The sequence below is a fragment of the Phaseolus vulgaris genome, chromosome 9 (assembly GCF_000499845.2).
Source record: "Phaseolus vulgaris cultivar G19833 chromosome 9, P. vulgaris v2.0, whole genome shotgun sequence".
NCBI lineage: Eukaryota > Viridiplantae > Streptophyta > Magnoliopsida > Fabales > Fabaceae > Phaseolus > Phaseolus vulgaris.
This window is the reverse complement of record NC_023751.2, coordinates 16608017-16623501: the sequence shown is the minus strand read 5'-3', so window position 1 is coordinate 16623501 and position 15485 is coordinate 16608017. Positions and strand designations below refer to the sequence as shown.

The window sequence follows — 15485 nt, the reverse complement described above, 5'->3', positions numbered from 1 at the left end:
TTCAGAAATAAAAACATATTTGAACTTTTGAATATTATATTTTTGTGACGATATTTAAATCAATTAAGCTTTTAATTTAAAATTTTAAAATAGATTTCTTAATTTTAATATGAAATTATTTTATCTTAATCGTCCTTTTTCCATTTCCTATTCATATGTTCAACAAACAAAGTTGTTTCCTCCTCTCTTTATATGACTATAAAAGCCTATAATCATGATACTAGAAAAATAAAATCATAAATGATCATATAAAACTATGCAATTAAATAAATATTGTTAGTTATTCTAAATACATCTACTCTGTTGCTTTGGAAAAAAAATCACAAAATCAACATACTAATTAGACGTAATTCCGCTAATTCAGCGTAATCAGCGCTTTTAAGATGCTTAGGACTCAAATTATTGCAATTGCGCAGGTTATAAAAGTTGGCAATCAAACTATGGAAAGCAAGTAAAAATATGAGGCTTCATAAAATTGAAGCAATTAAGGGTATTATTGGAATATATTTGAGCTCAATTTCGGCATGAATCCAGATATGCGAAGTCACGGATACACTCTGTACAAGTCACTACTACTCTTTAACACATCATCAACACAATCAATATCATGTCTTAAAATGTATACATTTCAAACAAATCAATATTACACCAAAGAACTGCTGTATCTACTGCTAAATTGTACCTAGACAAACACGGGAAACAAGTTATCAATAATCATTCAGCCTTTCTTTGGCATTGCTGCAAGTCTTGTGTACATTCTTGCCATGGATTGGTAGCCTCTAACATCGCCTGAACGCAGAAGATTGCCTGTAACAACAAATAAAATAAGTGGCAGAAAAAAATATCTCTTTTCATCCTGGTCAACACCATTACAAGATTTTCATCCTCACCCTTGCAATTACAAAAAAAGGAATGAAGACGTAGTTTTGGACTGAGCTGACTGACAGCTTAAGGATTTGAAGTTCTTTATTTTGTCATCAATAACAATAAATCCTTGAATTCCCAACAAATACCAAATTGCTATTGTAGATAGTTTTTAATCAACAACAAAAGTATAGAAATATACATGTAAATTCATACATCACATGCAATTAAAGACAACAAATGAAACATCAGATTTTGGTGCACCAACTTCCCATCCATTCTCTAAAGCGCACAATTGAATGTATAAAAAGTGCTTACGCATTTTTTCAATCCTCAAATCCAATTTCAAATTGGCCCCATGATCAAGTACACTACAACAGAGTATCAAATGAATTCAAGTTTTGCAGTTTTTTCTAGTCATTTGCAAAAGAAGTAGGAGAAAAAACTTTCTTTTGAATCGACACAAGAGACAAATGAGAAAACAATATAAAGTGGAGAGAGTTTATAAACCTGAATCACAATTCAGTGGGCTGTCAGGTTCGGGATGGGCCATCAAAGCAATTATAGCCCTACAGACAGATTGAAGTGTCCAAGCTGGGCTCCAAGCATTTTTCAAGATATCTAGACAAATCTCCCCAGTCTGGAAAATTACTAGAGGTTTAACCAATTGTCATGAAGAAATGTAAGAATATCAAATCCAATAGAAAAAAATGTATCCACTACCTTATAAAGAACAGAAGAAAAAGAAAAAATAATAGACAAGGAAGTTAAAATGAAATCAAAGGTTTTAATTTACCAATTAGTTGTGAAACTGAAATGGGTTAATTCTAGTATGCATTAAGTTTCTTTAACTTATCAGCTTCCCACAGAAGGTTAGCATTATTGGTCTTTCCATCATTGATAACGTAACTAAAACCATCTGAGACCAAGCACAAACACTTGTCATTAATAAACATCATATAAGAGCACTAAAGTGTGAAATGGAATTGGAGCTTGGATTTGGAATTATGACATTTGGAAGTTCATCTAGAATTAGAACCACAATTCTAAAGCCCAATTCCATGGAATTCTAATATAATTAAAGCAAACATTTCTCTGCTTCTAACCTCTACCTTCTAAATTACAATTCCTAAATCAAGTCTCACTATTCAGCTGTTCCCGCTGTATATGTTGCTCCAGCTACCACCCATCAATGTCATCACATCACCACCCCTACCACCAATCGCTGCCACTGCCACCCACCCCACTCCCACCAATTGCTGCCATGGTGCCACCTCTCAATCATTGCTGTTGTCATTGGCATTACCACTACCGTCAATAATTTCTACTGTCACCCCCACCACCTCTGGTTGTCAACATTGTCATAGTCATTGTGACCACCACCATCCCACATCCCCATTGATAACTACTGCCACTCCTAACATCACTGATAACCACTGTTGTCACATCAAAAGCTATTACCACTACCACCACTCCTATAGTTACTGCTACCCTCTTGACCTCCACCGTCATACTCTTACCAATAACTACCCCTAATTAAAAATATGACTAAAAATGGAATTGAAATTAAACATTGAATTATAATTCTATTCTCTAATTCCTTACACAATCCAAACATTGGAATTATAACTTGAAACCAATCAGAATAGGAATTAGAATTTACAATTTTGAATGCAATTCAAACTCCGTTCACCGAACTAATCCATCAATAATTTTTAGTCGATGCATCACTTACCAAATTCAGAAATCATTCATCAGTGAAAATTGTGAAAAAATTAGGATAATGCAATTCTCCTCAGAAATCATAGTCGCTATTTTATTAGTGCAAATGTCCCAGTACAAGAACAACAGATGTACCGACAGATCCATCCTACCTTAAAGTGAACATTTGGATGAAATATTTTTGTCAAAAACCGGACTTGAGGAGGCTGTAAAGGATACTGCTCCGGAACAGAAAAAGCAAGCTGGAACACACCCCCCTCGTAAGGAGTCTCAGAGGGACCCTAATTGTACGCAAGACAAACCAAGGAAATGTAAGAATCATCACAAACAGGTCGTAATCAACAAAGTCCTGGTTACTACTCAGCATACCTTGATAAAAGCCGTCCATTTAAAAATGTTAGATTCATCACAGACTAGTTGAATATCAGGATCAACAGTCTTTTCTCGCTGCACCTCATGGTACTCCTTGAACAGCCTTGCCTTTGATGCCTGCACTTGGGACAAAGTCAAAAACTTAAACATCTTATTATTGAAGAATCAACCTTAATACCAATGCAAGCGATGACATGAAAACCAAAACCAGGTACAAACAAGCCACCGCCTAGCAAAGTGAATTCAAAACACCTAATCACACCGATAAATTTACTCGCAACAATTGCATCCATTGCAAACTCTAACCAGAAAACAAAAAACTAAAAACCTAGAGAGGAGAACGAACCTGCATGCTGAATTGCGCAACCTGGAACACAATTTAGCTACAGGGTTAAGAGATTGATATATTTGAATATGCGTGTGTGAACAAAATTGAGAGAGCTTAAACAAGATTCATGGATCAGAGTATTGTACCGCGTCTCGCGAGTCTCTCGATTTCGCGAAAAAATAAAAAATAGAAAAAATTGATGAATCGCGTTGGGTGATTTATAGATCGGAAATGAATGAAAAAGCAAAATAGAAATCTGCAATGAGCAAACCCTAAAATAATGGACCCCACCAAGAAGACGGTAGTCTGTAACACAGCTGGCACCCAAGTTTCTTTCCGTCAACACAAAAAAATTCAGATGACCAATTTAGTAGATAAACATGTGAGGTTTTTATGACTATTTTATAATTATAATATAGTTTAAATAATTGATTTAATAAATAAATCAGAGATTATTATGTAAGTAAGTTGTAATATTAAAATTGATTTTTCACTTTTTAAAGAGTAAATTGCTCTGTCTCTAACAATTAATTTTTTTATATTTAATTGTTTTTTTTATATTTAGATCAATATTCAATTTATTATGTAATTTAAAAAATAAAATAGATTTTTTTAAAAATATGCAACTAGTTTTTTTTTAACTACGGTCAGAGTCTTATCATCACCTTCGAATATAAGAACTAAAAACGTAATTTTTTTTTTACTTACAGAAATATAATATAATTTAACTATTGATTAATATTTTTGTAAAGTTTCATAAATACTATATATAGTTTTCTCCAATCAATTTAAAATTCTATTTTACTAATTTGAGTTTTATTGTAAATATTATATATTATTAAGAAACAAATCTAAATATAAATTGAATAATAATATCTAAAGTACCTATCTTTCTCTATTCTCTCCTATAGTTTGAGAAATCTAATTTGTTTAAACAAATATTTTCAGTGAAAGTTTATTACAAATCACTTTCAACAGACAAGTACGAATATTGTATGTTTTTTTATTATTATTTTACTAAAATATCATCAAGTAAGTATTTATTCAAAATGAAAAATTATATAAAAAATTATATTAAAAAATTAAGGAAAAAATAAACAAAGGAATAAAAAATTGTCCTCTAGCATATTACAACATTTGAGAGAAACAATTTATGACTGAACGATGCATTTCAATTTAATAATAATTTTTAATTAATTTTTTAAACATTATATATATATATTATTTAATTTCAGTTTTTTTTAATTTTATATTATGGAAATGACAAAACTTAACTTTTAGATAAAATCAACATTAATTGAAATTGAATAGAGGGTTTCAAATTATCTTTCTAGGATATCTTACTTTAATTTGTATGGTTTAATTGTGTTACATAATTTTTAATATTTTTTATAACTTCTGTTTTAATGTACAAATTTATTAACGGCACACTCTCTTTAATTGTTTATTTGATTATTGATAGAAATATGTAAGAGAGAAATAAATTTCTACTTTTATAAAAATCTTAAATTTTTTATAGTGTTAGCATATTCCAATAAAAAAATATAATAAGATTTAAGTCTTAAGAAAAACGTAATAAGATTCAACTCTTAACCACAATGTATGACTCCAAAAATAAAGATGTTATATGTAACTATCAATTAAATAACATTTAAATGGTATTAAATATTAATTAAGATGTTTTAGTTTTTGAACTTAACTATGATTTAAAGTTCCATTAACTTTTCATACTTTTTTGGATTATGAGAGTTAAGATGAGAGCTAACTCCTCATCTGAGATGGAGGTTCTTCTTCAACCGCCAGCATTCTTTAATATTATCTCTGCAAATGGATGCCATGAGGAAACTTTTCCCTAAACCCTTTTTTTCCTTTTCTTATCTCTTGTAACAAAAAGAAAGACTTGTCAGTAATGCACCTTATCTATTCTCTTATTTATTTTCACACATAAAAATACTTTGTTTTTCTTCATTTCATTTACTCAGCAATTGTAAGCTTTCAAAAATTAGTTTTGGGAGGTGTTAAAAAATTTACACTTCCTGAATATTTTAAATAAAGATATTTTTTAGGATTTTTGTATATTATATATACATAATTGCCTTGCCTTATACTTCATTGTATTTTTTTCTCTATAACCTTTTAGTTTTTTATATTTACTATCTTGTTGGTAGTCCAAATGGATCCTTTGTCAGATTAATATGAGACTGTAACATCAATTAGGATAGTAAATACTAATCTCCTATTAGTTCTATTACTTGTTAAATCAATGACAATTGAAGTGTAGAAATGTAATCTAGTTTAAATTAATTGAGCATGTGAATTTGATTAATGCAACTAGAACTAGATCTTTTAGTCCAGTATTTTTCTCTAGAAAAAAAATGTACATAATCTATAGCCAATTGCCAGAATCAACATTATGGGACAAAAAAAAATAGATAATGTACATATATTATTATATTTATGTAAAAGAAAATGAAAAAATTAAGAAAAAAGAGGAAAAGATTTAGCAAACAAGTGAAAAATGCAAACCCGACTACAGTTTTACAAGCTACCAGTTTTGTCAGCTGTAGGTTTTGGTTTCACTTTTGCCAAGTTAACAAGGTCCCCAAATAAATTATCCTCTGGTTTGGAAGGCTTCCCAGATGGCACATAGGAAGCAGAAGAAACCTGGTAAGAATTTCTCAGAGCACCATCATCTCTCACTGATAAACCATACATTTGCTGCTCAACATATTGAACCGCTGGTTGCTGACCATAGCCATATCCTACGAATTGGTTGCCATACATCTGTTGAGGATACATGGAATGCATTGGATGTGAAGCCATACCCGTATAGGGACTGGCAACACCCTGAATATGCTGCGGATACAAGCCTGATTGATTACTTTGAACATTGTTGTTGATTGTTGAGATATGGCTAGCATTTGGCTGCATATACATTCCAACAGCCTGGTCATGCCCCGCTGCTTGCGGTCCCTGAGGATGTGCACCACTTTGTATATGCGTCATAACCACTTGAGTGACTTGCAATGGTTGTGGGTATTGACTGCCTACTACTGGACTATCATTGTCTGTGGGCTGAGCTTCCCAGGGAGGTGGCGGAAATGATCCACCACTTGTAGTAGTACCTGTAAACCAGAAAAAGATTAAATGATGCAAAATATCTCAAATATGAGAAGCACAAATCGTATACATTGACATTCTCCCCAATCCAATCAATCACCAACCCAGCAAAATACAGCAAGCCAATCCAATTGGGAAAGAAAATATTGAAGAGCTATGAATTTGCCATCAACCAACTTTAAAGCAGCAATAGGGTCAGAAATAAAAACTAATCACAGCAACTGCTAAAATGAAGAGAATGCATTTGTGAAAGGATTTGAGCCAAACAGGAATTAAAATAAAGAAGCATTAAGTTCACCGTAAACTGGTGAAGGAGGCTGTAGCTGCTGCGCAAACTGGCCATTCCAAGAAGGACCTGTGCTCTGCATATAAGGTGATTGTTCATATCGAGGTGACCCCACATTTGGCACACCTCCATTGGGGTAAAACAGCCCTTGAGATATGAAAGTCTGCTGCTGTTGAAATTGAGGAGAAAATGGACTAGTTTGGCCGGCAACATTAATTGGCTGGGTATTAACAGAAATAGGTGAATTACTTCCATTAGAAAACATATCATAAAGAACAAGGGCATTCTGTTGAGACATAGGGCTGGCTGGCTGCTGTTCGCCTAAGGGAACGAGAGCAAGTGAAGTCTCTGCTTTTGGTGAGTTATAGTCGTCACCACTGAGCAGGTCCACTTTAGGATCAACCTTTGCAGGGGGAGCTGATTCACTGGATGTTGGGGGCGCAGGAAGCAGTAATTGGTTCAATGGTTGAGACCCAGTTTCAGCAATAGCAGACGACCTGCAAAATTATATTAAAATGAAAAGCCATAGAACCAGAAGGCGCCAGACAGATTAAGTCAACTTGGAATATAGTTTCATACACCAATCTATTTCTGAACGTTTATACATGAAGCAATAACATTGCAAGTCTGCACCCAAATCTAGGCTTATTAAGTTATTACCTAGTTCAACAAAAATGAGATTCAACAACAATTACGAATATATGAAGCAAAACACAAAGTTGGAGACTTCTAACAATGGATGGCAGATAACACTCCCAGCTAGCAGGATCAAATATGAAGAATGACAAAAACTATAGTATCAAAAATAAAATAGTAGCACAAAAAGTCCCAAAGCCTTAAGCTGCAAAAAATCATCTTCAATTTCATTCCTAACCTAACAGCAAAGACCTCATTCCACCGACAAAAATACACACAAATTCCAGTAATCCTTGGCACATAGAGTTTGAATTTTATTTTGAATTATAAAACTTACTGGGTAAAAACAAATAACAAATGGAAATAAATTACGGATTCCAATAGGGTATAAAAAAATTCTTTTATTCTCATTAGGTAAGAATGATAGAATCATATGTTAATGAATGCAGAGCAATAGTGAAGAGCAACAATAAACACTGGAAGACCTTCCATCCGTTTGTTTACTGGTATCTCCAAAATCAACCAAAGGACCATCAAAATCTCCAGTAGGTGCAGGCTTCAGATTCTCAGTATGATTTTGAGAAGGAGTTCCCGAAGAAATTTCCGAAGCAATGGATTCATGCTTGGCCAGGACACGCTGAAGATCATCATTCAGAGATAGGCCTTGGCATAGCAATGACTCGTCCCTGTAAAAGTAGATAAAAGCGAACCATTATTAATGGTTTTTTCCTTTAGAGGTAAAGAAAACTAACTAAGAATAGAGTTAACATGTAAAAAATATATAATATGACAACAATTACATTGTAATATTTTGAAAAAGTTATGAGGCCTTACGAAGTTGAATTAACAAGGTGTACCACTCTCTGCTTGTATGTTCGACATTGCTCCACTAAATCAACAATAACTTCCTGCTGAAGACCCTGAAAATAGAAGACAAGAAATGTCACATTCAATAGAATCACTAGTGTTGTTGTTGATAAAAGCCTTACAACAACGACAACGTCCCTCTAGGTGAGGTCGACTGCATAGATCATGCAATGCCATTCAACATGGTAAAGGCCTTAAGCTTCAAAAATATTCTTTACTCAATTACATCAAAATTTGAAAGTTTGGATTGAAAAACTTACTTCTTTGTTACCAGGGTCCAATGCATTGAGCATTTCTGCAAGAACATCCATAATACCACGAGCATTCTGAATTTCTGACAAACTGGCAATAGAAAGTCCAATGAAAACAAATCAAGGCTTCATTATTGACGGCAGTCTGTACCATGTAGCATAATTTTGTCATCATCAAAATAATTAAAGAAATGATGACAATACACAATCTATTATTGGATAGTGTGTCCCATGACAAATTCCAGGCCCTCCCTAATTTCTGATTAGTGAGATTCACATGAAATTCACGCAATAATAAAGAATAGGGTATGCTAATAAGTGCCCAAGCACACTGGTTAAAGAGAATTTAGTATACCATATAAAATGCTAAAATCAAATTATTTTCTGTATCTTTTATATTAATAGAAAATTTGAGAAATTTATCCGATAAAATCTTTATCTTTTATCTGTTTAGTGTATCATAGATGATGATTAAGAATTTATATTTACTTTCTACTTTATGATAAATTTCCTTATTCGATTAGGATTTGGGTAAGTAATTAATTATAGGTATATTACATCGCATAAAAAGGAATATTATCTCCACTCCTAAAAAATAGGAATTACATCTTGTATATCTATTTGTATTTTTTGTATCAAGTCTATATATAGACTAGCCTTTTTTTGTATACTATAGTACAAAGCTAGAAAATTGAATTACCTATAACTTTGATACTTCATCTAGAAAATAATAAAGAAAAAATATAAGGATAAAAATGAACAGCCAATTATTAAAAATTGATTCCTTTTTAAGAAAATTCTTGCTTATTTTCTTTTAGTTGCCCCCCGGCTCCCACAATTCGTTAAAACAGAATGAATACTTTGACAATCCTAAAACAAATACACCCACTTAACAACTAACTTTAATAATAAATATTAAAATTTTAAATTAAAAATAAATATATATATATAATATTAAAAATTGTTATTTTGAGTTGTCAACTGAATGTTTTTTGTCTTTTAGTGGTGTCAAAGTATCACCACTCCAAAAGGAATAGTCTATGGCTTCAAAATGTGACAGCTGAGCTACAAAGAAAAATATAAACTCGTAATAGATATAGTAATGATACTGAACTACATAATACATTCCCTCAAAGCCCAAAAATGAGTGTCCAGCAATATGAAGTTATCAACAATTAAGTTAACTTCCACATACATGATGACAAGAAAAGTGATAGAAATGCACCTTAGGGCTGGAAACTCAGAATCTGCAGAGGACTCAGCTGTGTCTTGTCGAGCAGCAGTATCACGTATATTTTGAGGGTATGATGACAATGGTTGTGTTTGTAGCGGTGTGAATACAGGTGCAGATCGCTCAGACCTCTGAGGGAATACTGCCCCAGCACGCTGAAACAAACAAATCCTTTATAGAACAAAAGGAATAGATAAACAAAAATTAAACTTAAAAGGATTTATGAAAATGTTCTGACTGTAACCATCAATACTCAAAATAAAAACCCATATAAGTCAGATAATGAGAATTATGTCCAAAAGAAAAGTGGAAAAGGCCTCCTTTAAGAACTGTATGTCCTCCTCCTGTTTATAATCGTAAGTGGAGTTGAAATATTTTGTAAGAATTTTCAATGCAAAAATAACTTGATAAACATACCAAAAGCTCCTGGTATGCTGCATAATACTGTGGATATCTTGCTCTTGGCCCTCCAAAAGCCTCTTGCCAAGTATCTATAAGAACCAATATCTTCTCTCGGACATGATAATCGATCTACAGTTTTCATAATAAATGTGATAAACATGCTTTTCATGATTAAGTCAGGTATAAAATAGGAAGGCTTTGGAAACATCTAAGAAATATCAATACCTTCTTCTTCGCTATTTTAACCATCTCATGAAGAACATCTCTCTCGGCAACATGCATGTGGATAATGTCTCCACAATTCTTAATGATTGTCTCCAACAGCTAAAATATAGCAGTCAAATGGATAAACAAATGAGTTTTTCCAATATTAAAGATGATATAGGTATTTTCATTATAAGCAGACTATACAGAATCCTCCTTATCTAAGCAAACCTAATTTATACAGCTCTAAGGTATTCTGAGAGGGAAAGGAACTCAAATATACAGACAATCTGAACAAATAACAGCAACTGCCTTATGGAACATTCAATTTCATACATCACACTGTTGACTGTTACGCGAAACTAATTCAGAGAAGATGATGATTCATTTCATTTCATTGCTTAACCTCAATTTTCTGCCCACTAATATTGGAGTGTATTCGATGGAACAAAGCTTTTAGATTATAAAATGAGTATTTTATCTTCGCAACTTTGAACCTGATTATCAGCTTCTTAAGGATAATATACTTTAAATAATGATAAAATGGGAATTAAAAAGTATTTGATGCTCTATTAGTAGTAGCTGATTGCCTCACGAAGGTTTTTGCTAGGGAGATTGTGTGTCTCAATGGGATATCTTCTTCCATATTAAGTAATCGTGATCCCATCTTTGCCAATCATTTCTAGCAAGAGCTATTTTCTATGCAAGGGACGATGCTCCGACTTAGTAGGCTTAATACACTCAATCGTATGGTCAAACTAAGGTAGTAAATCGTTGTGTCAAACAATAGAGGTATTTTGCAATGGATCATCCTCATAATTGATCTCTTTGGTTTCCTTAGGCATAACTATAGTATAACACCTCACCATGTGTCTTTGGGTACTACTTCGTCTAAGGCTCTTTACTGTTGGAGTCCTCCTATTTATCGAAAGAGGGGTAAAATCGTATGGAATGAGTGGTTCGTGATTTTAAGGATCATGATGCGGCCCTACAGCAACTTAGGCATCATTTGCTTCGTGCTCAAAGAACATTAAGTGTTTTACTAATAAGCACAGACACGTAAGGGAGTTTCAGATGGGTGATTGGGTTTTCCTTCATTTACAACCTCATAAACAACATTCAGTTGCTTCCTGGATTCCTCAAAAGCTTGCTCCTCGTTTTTTTGGGCCATATAAGATTGTAGCTCGTGTTGGCACTGTTGCTTATACTCTTTGTTTGCCTCCCTCTTCAAAAATCCATCCGACTTTCCATGTTTCTCGATTGAAACATGCTTTTGGTCAATACTAGTTCTCCATGGAGTTGCCTGCTGATTTGGACATTGAGGCCGCACCAGCCCATGTTTTCTCTACTCGTGTGGTTACTGCAAAGGAGAAAACAGTCAAACAGTATTTGATCCACTGGAAAGGTCTTTCTGCTGTTACTATGGCCACTTGGGAAGATGAATTTGTGCTCATTAACAAGTTTCTCACTTGCTGTCTTGAATACAAGGCTTCATCTTCAAGGGGTGGTGTTGTTAGACCCATAGAAGAAGAACAAGCCTTAGATGTGGCTAAGATTCCTAAGACGTGGCAGGTTTATGTTAGAAGAAAAAAATATTTACGTCAGTTAATTAGTAGTCAAGTGCTTGAGTTGTTTGTAAGAGTCAGTTTTGGATTCTTTGATTGTATTTGGGAGAAAGCCTATTCCTCTGTTTGGAGTGTTAGCCCTGGGGAACTCTTGAAGTTCTATCTCTTTATTTCAATAAACTTCTTGTTCTTTCCCAAATCTCTCTATACCTTCTTTTATTCTCATCCTAATTCTTTCAGTCCTTAATGACATCTATTATTCCTTTATCTATAATCCGACAAGGTTTTTACTATAGGCTCTTAGCTTATTCTTGTTTTAAGAAATGTCTATTTCGGACGATTAGAGAGAAACACTAATTCTCTATATCTATGTATTGTATCTCTTTATGTATGAATGTGTATCTATACTTTATGTATGTTCTTGTTACCTATATGAACAATATCTATACACTTTATATAAAAGATGGAACATCAAATATTTTATTTTATATGTTTAGTTTCACATGTATATTTAGGGTTTGTTAGAATCTAATTCAAATTATTAAATAAATAATAACAATATATAAATAGAAAGAATATCTAGAATTAAATTTTTAAAGTGGTTTTTCTGTAACAATAAAGATTCATTTAGAATTTAAATTTTGGATTTCGACTGTAGTAATCTAAAAAAAATGAATAAATAAAAGAAACATTGATCCTAAAACAGCTTGAATAATGTATAAAATACATGAGCTTACAGTCAGTGCAGCAATTTGAACTCTAGGAACTTTACTTCCAAGCCGCTTCTTTATACCTTTAACAACATTCTTTCCTTGCCTGATAAATCATATAACCAAACTGAGTTAGCAAACTCTCGAAGCACAAACGGAGAAGCAAGATTAAAATTTTAAACACAAAATTGCAGTTAAACATTTATATCTGTTCCAGCTCATCCCAGGTAAGCATCAATGGGCCCAGTGCATATTTGCCCCACAGTCGGATGCGACCCCACAGTTAAGACAGAAGGAACCTGGAAGCCCGACCACCAGTTGGCCCAAGTAAACATCGCATCACTGATTGTCTAGAGAATTCATTCTATTCCAGCACATGGTACAAGGGAAGGTACAGGTCGCATTTATACTTCTCATTCAATAAGGCCCATATAACTTTTTTATGCCACATAAGTCATGCCTTGTCATATAAGAACCTCTAGGTGGCACCTGACATTGATCTTAGCCAGGACAACAAGAAACATCATATGGGCCCCCGCCTTTACTGCCAAAATAGGGTTGTCTATCACCACCAACCTACTGGATTTCGTAACTATTATGCATCCAAAACCTACCACCTTTAGTAATAAAATCTAAGATTCCATATATATTGTTACTCTTCCAAAATCACTCTTTAACTAACATCACTCTTTAACTAACGTTACAGTCTTTGCAGGTATCATCCAGCTTCTCTGTGCTGTGCCGTGTCCAACACCCTTAAAGCTACTCGTCATCAAGAGCAAAATTGATATATAATATACCCCGTTCCAGACCAACATCCATTTAAAAAAGGAAATTCCATTTCCAAACTGTGTAAACTCGAAATACATAGAAACATAAACAACGAATAAAATGAGATCTGCCAACCCTTTTTCCCATTAGGAAAAAGACAAAAGCAACTCACAATCAACTCGGAAACAGGATTATTCAGATATAATTCCAAAATACGAAACCTAACCTAATGGGCACAAACACAAAAGTATTAACTCCTAGAAGGCTTAAAACGTCCCATACAAAGGAACTGGCAACTTATAGCAACCAGAAGCAAATTAGACATTACACAGCATCAGCCGAACAAGTGGATCATGCACGCAGAACCCATAATAGTTATCTTCTATTCCTGTCCCTAATTGATCAATGAATAAACGGTACTCAATCCTCCTCAATCAACAAAGTGAAAACTCAAGTCCAACCTCGGCTCGAATTTGAAATTTCCTATTTCAAATTCTTCTGTTAGATTGCTGTTACAGCCAATCAAACAAACAATACAAAGTTGAAATCACAACCATCATTGTAGTTTAATAAATGATAAAAGCAGATGAAATGAAACATATGATAGAAGGAATAAGAAAGGAAACGCCAGCCAACGGCTACTCTTCATCCATCAACCACTAATTCGTAATTCAATTTCACAACTTATCTACCAGGTCAGAATTCATTCATACCAAAAAACAAAACTATAAATCTAGCTGACAGACGCATTTTTGTTAAGATAATCTCGCATAAAACAGCAGAAACAAAATAGAACTACTCGATCAAAACCAAAAAAAGAGAAAGATGAAGAACAAAAGCGCGCAAAAAAAAAAAAGCGCGCATTCTCAATAATGTAGAAAATGAAGAAAAAACGAAAATCTCCGAAGGTATACATACCCAGGATCGCGATTGAGTATATCACAGATCTCCATGTTCAAGGCCCAATCAGGGCCCACGAGCATGCTGCTTGTGGCACGTTCAACCAAAGGATTCACCATCGCTTCTCGCCGGCCACCACGAGAGGATCAATACTTTTCAGGTGTGATGAGAGAGCGATCCCAGAGATCACATGGAGATATAAGTAACGGCCTCGCTCTCCCTCGGTCTCCAACAAGGATAACAAAGTTTTGCTACTACGTCGCTGAATGAATAATTCCGTTGAGGTAAAGTAGGGGTAGAATTGGAAGTGGGAAAACCACATACCAATTATAAGAGTCCACGTGGCAGTGTGAAGGCGTGCTTCGCTATGCCACACCTGCGGATACACTTCTTAAACAGGATTTGCATTTATCTAGTCAATGAAGTTTGAATATAAATGCGGACGTTGATTTCGCACAACCGTGAAAAAGAGAGAGATTCAATCTAAAGATAATCATATTTTATAATTATAATTAATTAACAAAAATTATAAAATATCAATCAAATCTTTCTTTTTCTCGATATTAACTTTTCTGTACAAAAAGTTTCATTAATCTCAATACATAACACTTTTCTTTTAATTTCAGTGTTCTTATATGAAATAACTATTTTTTATATACATATATAACAATTTTTTTTATTTTTTCTCCTAAATTTGTTCAGACCTTCGTACTCGTATTTTATATGATTATTTTTTTATTAATACCAATTCAACTTATATAAAGGAGTTTATAATAATTCATGCATTTCAATCCATCAGAATTATATTCTTTGATCATGATTAATAGTGGAACATTTTCCATACATATGCATTAACAAAATAATATAAATATTTTTAATATTTACTCAAAACAAAATACAATTTAATTTAATAGATTACATTTTTATATGTTGCTAGTGATTTTTCATAAATTTTATGCTACGTCTCTGTTGCAATGGCTTGTAGTAATAATTCAATATGTTTGTCTAAGAATCTCAAATAACTATAATCAAAAGGTTAAATAAATTAAATTCCTCCTGTAAACTAAAAAGGCGTACCCTTAATCTAAAGTTAAAGTTTTAATGAATTAAATGAGATTAACTTCAACAGATAAGTTAATTTTAAATGATATATAAGAAACTTATTTTATTTTATTTTTTTTATTTTTTTTCTCCTATGAACAAGTGTTTTTTTTTCATTTATATTCATACTTATTTATGTGAATTATTATTTTTTT

At 33.1% G+C, this 15485-nt stretch overlaps 2 protein-coding genes across 3 annotated transcripts; both read right to left on the bottom strand.

The window, feature by feature from the left end:
* Positions 1–475: 475 nt before the first annotated feature.
* LOC137820482 (protein PEROXIN-4) lies at positions 476–3646 on the bottom strand. 2 transcript variants are annotated; one of them, XM_068624600.1, is made up of 6 exons: positions 3433–3646; positions 3305–3341; positions 2956–3075; positions 2739–2867; positions 1375–1504; positions 476–807 (listed from the first exon to the last, which is right to left on the bottom strand). In XM_068624600.1, exons 2-6 carry the CDS (start codon positions 3308–3310, stop codon positions 719–721), a joined length of 474 nt encoding a protein of 157 aa, XP_068480701.1. In that variant the 5' UTR covers positions 3311–3341; positions 3433–3646; the 3' UTR covers positions 476–718. The 2 variants fall into 2 exon arrangements, with proteins under 2 accessions (XP_068480701.1, XP_068480700.1); XM_068624599.1 differs by having other exon boundaries at positions 3305–3325; positions 3433–3631.
* A 2027-nt stretch (positions 3647–5673) lies between these two features.
* LOC137821363 (TOM1-like protein 9) lies at positions 5674–14686 on the bottom strand. Its single transcript, XM_068625919.1, has 10 exons — positions 14248–14686; positions 12586–12664; positions 10305–10403; positions 10095–10208; positions 9672–9832; positions 8456–8537; positions 8163–8248; positions 7814–8014; positions 6705–7189; positions 5674–6411 (listed from the first exon to the last, which is right to left on the bottom strand). Exons 1-10 carry the CDS (start codon positions 14346–14348, stop codon positions 5825–5827), a joined length of 1995 nt encoding a protein of 664 aa, XP_068482020.1. The 5' UTR covers positions 14349–14686; the 3' UTR covers positions 5674–5824.
* Between the last annotated feature and the right edge of the window lie 799 nt (positions 14687–15485).

Excerpts from the sequence above, each read along its gene's own strand:
- LOC137820482 (XM_068624600.1), bottom strand. Across the intron at positions 2,868-2,955 it reads AATGGACGGCTTTTATCAAG|GGTCCCTCTGAGACTCCTTA; the intron begins GTATGCTGAGTA and ends GCGTACAATTAG. Across the intron at positions 1,505-2,738 it reads ATCCAAATGTTCACTTTAAG|ACTGGGGAGATTTGTCTAGA; the intron begins GTAGGATGGATC and ends GTAATTTTCCAG.
- LOC137821363 (XM_068625919.1), bottom strand. The coding sequence starts at position 14,348 with ATGGTGAATCCTTTGGTTGAACGTGCCACAAGCAGCATGCTCGTGGGC. Across the intron at positions 10,404-12,585 it reads TTCAAATTGCTGCACTGACT|CTGTTGGAGACAATCATTAA; the intron begins GTAAGCTCATGT and ends GCTATATTTTAG. Across the intron at positions 8,249-8,455 it reads TGGACCCTGGTAACAAAGAA|GGTCTTCAGCAGGAAGTTAT; the intron begins GTAAGTTTTTCA and ends TTCTATTTTCAG.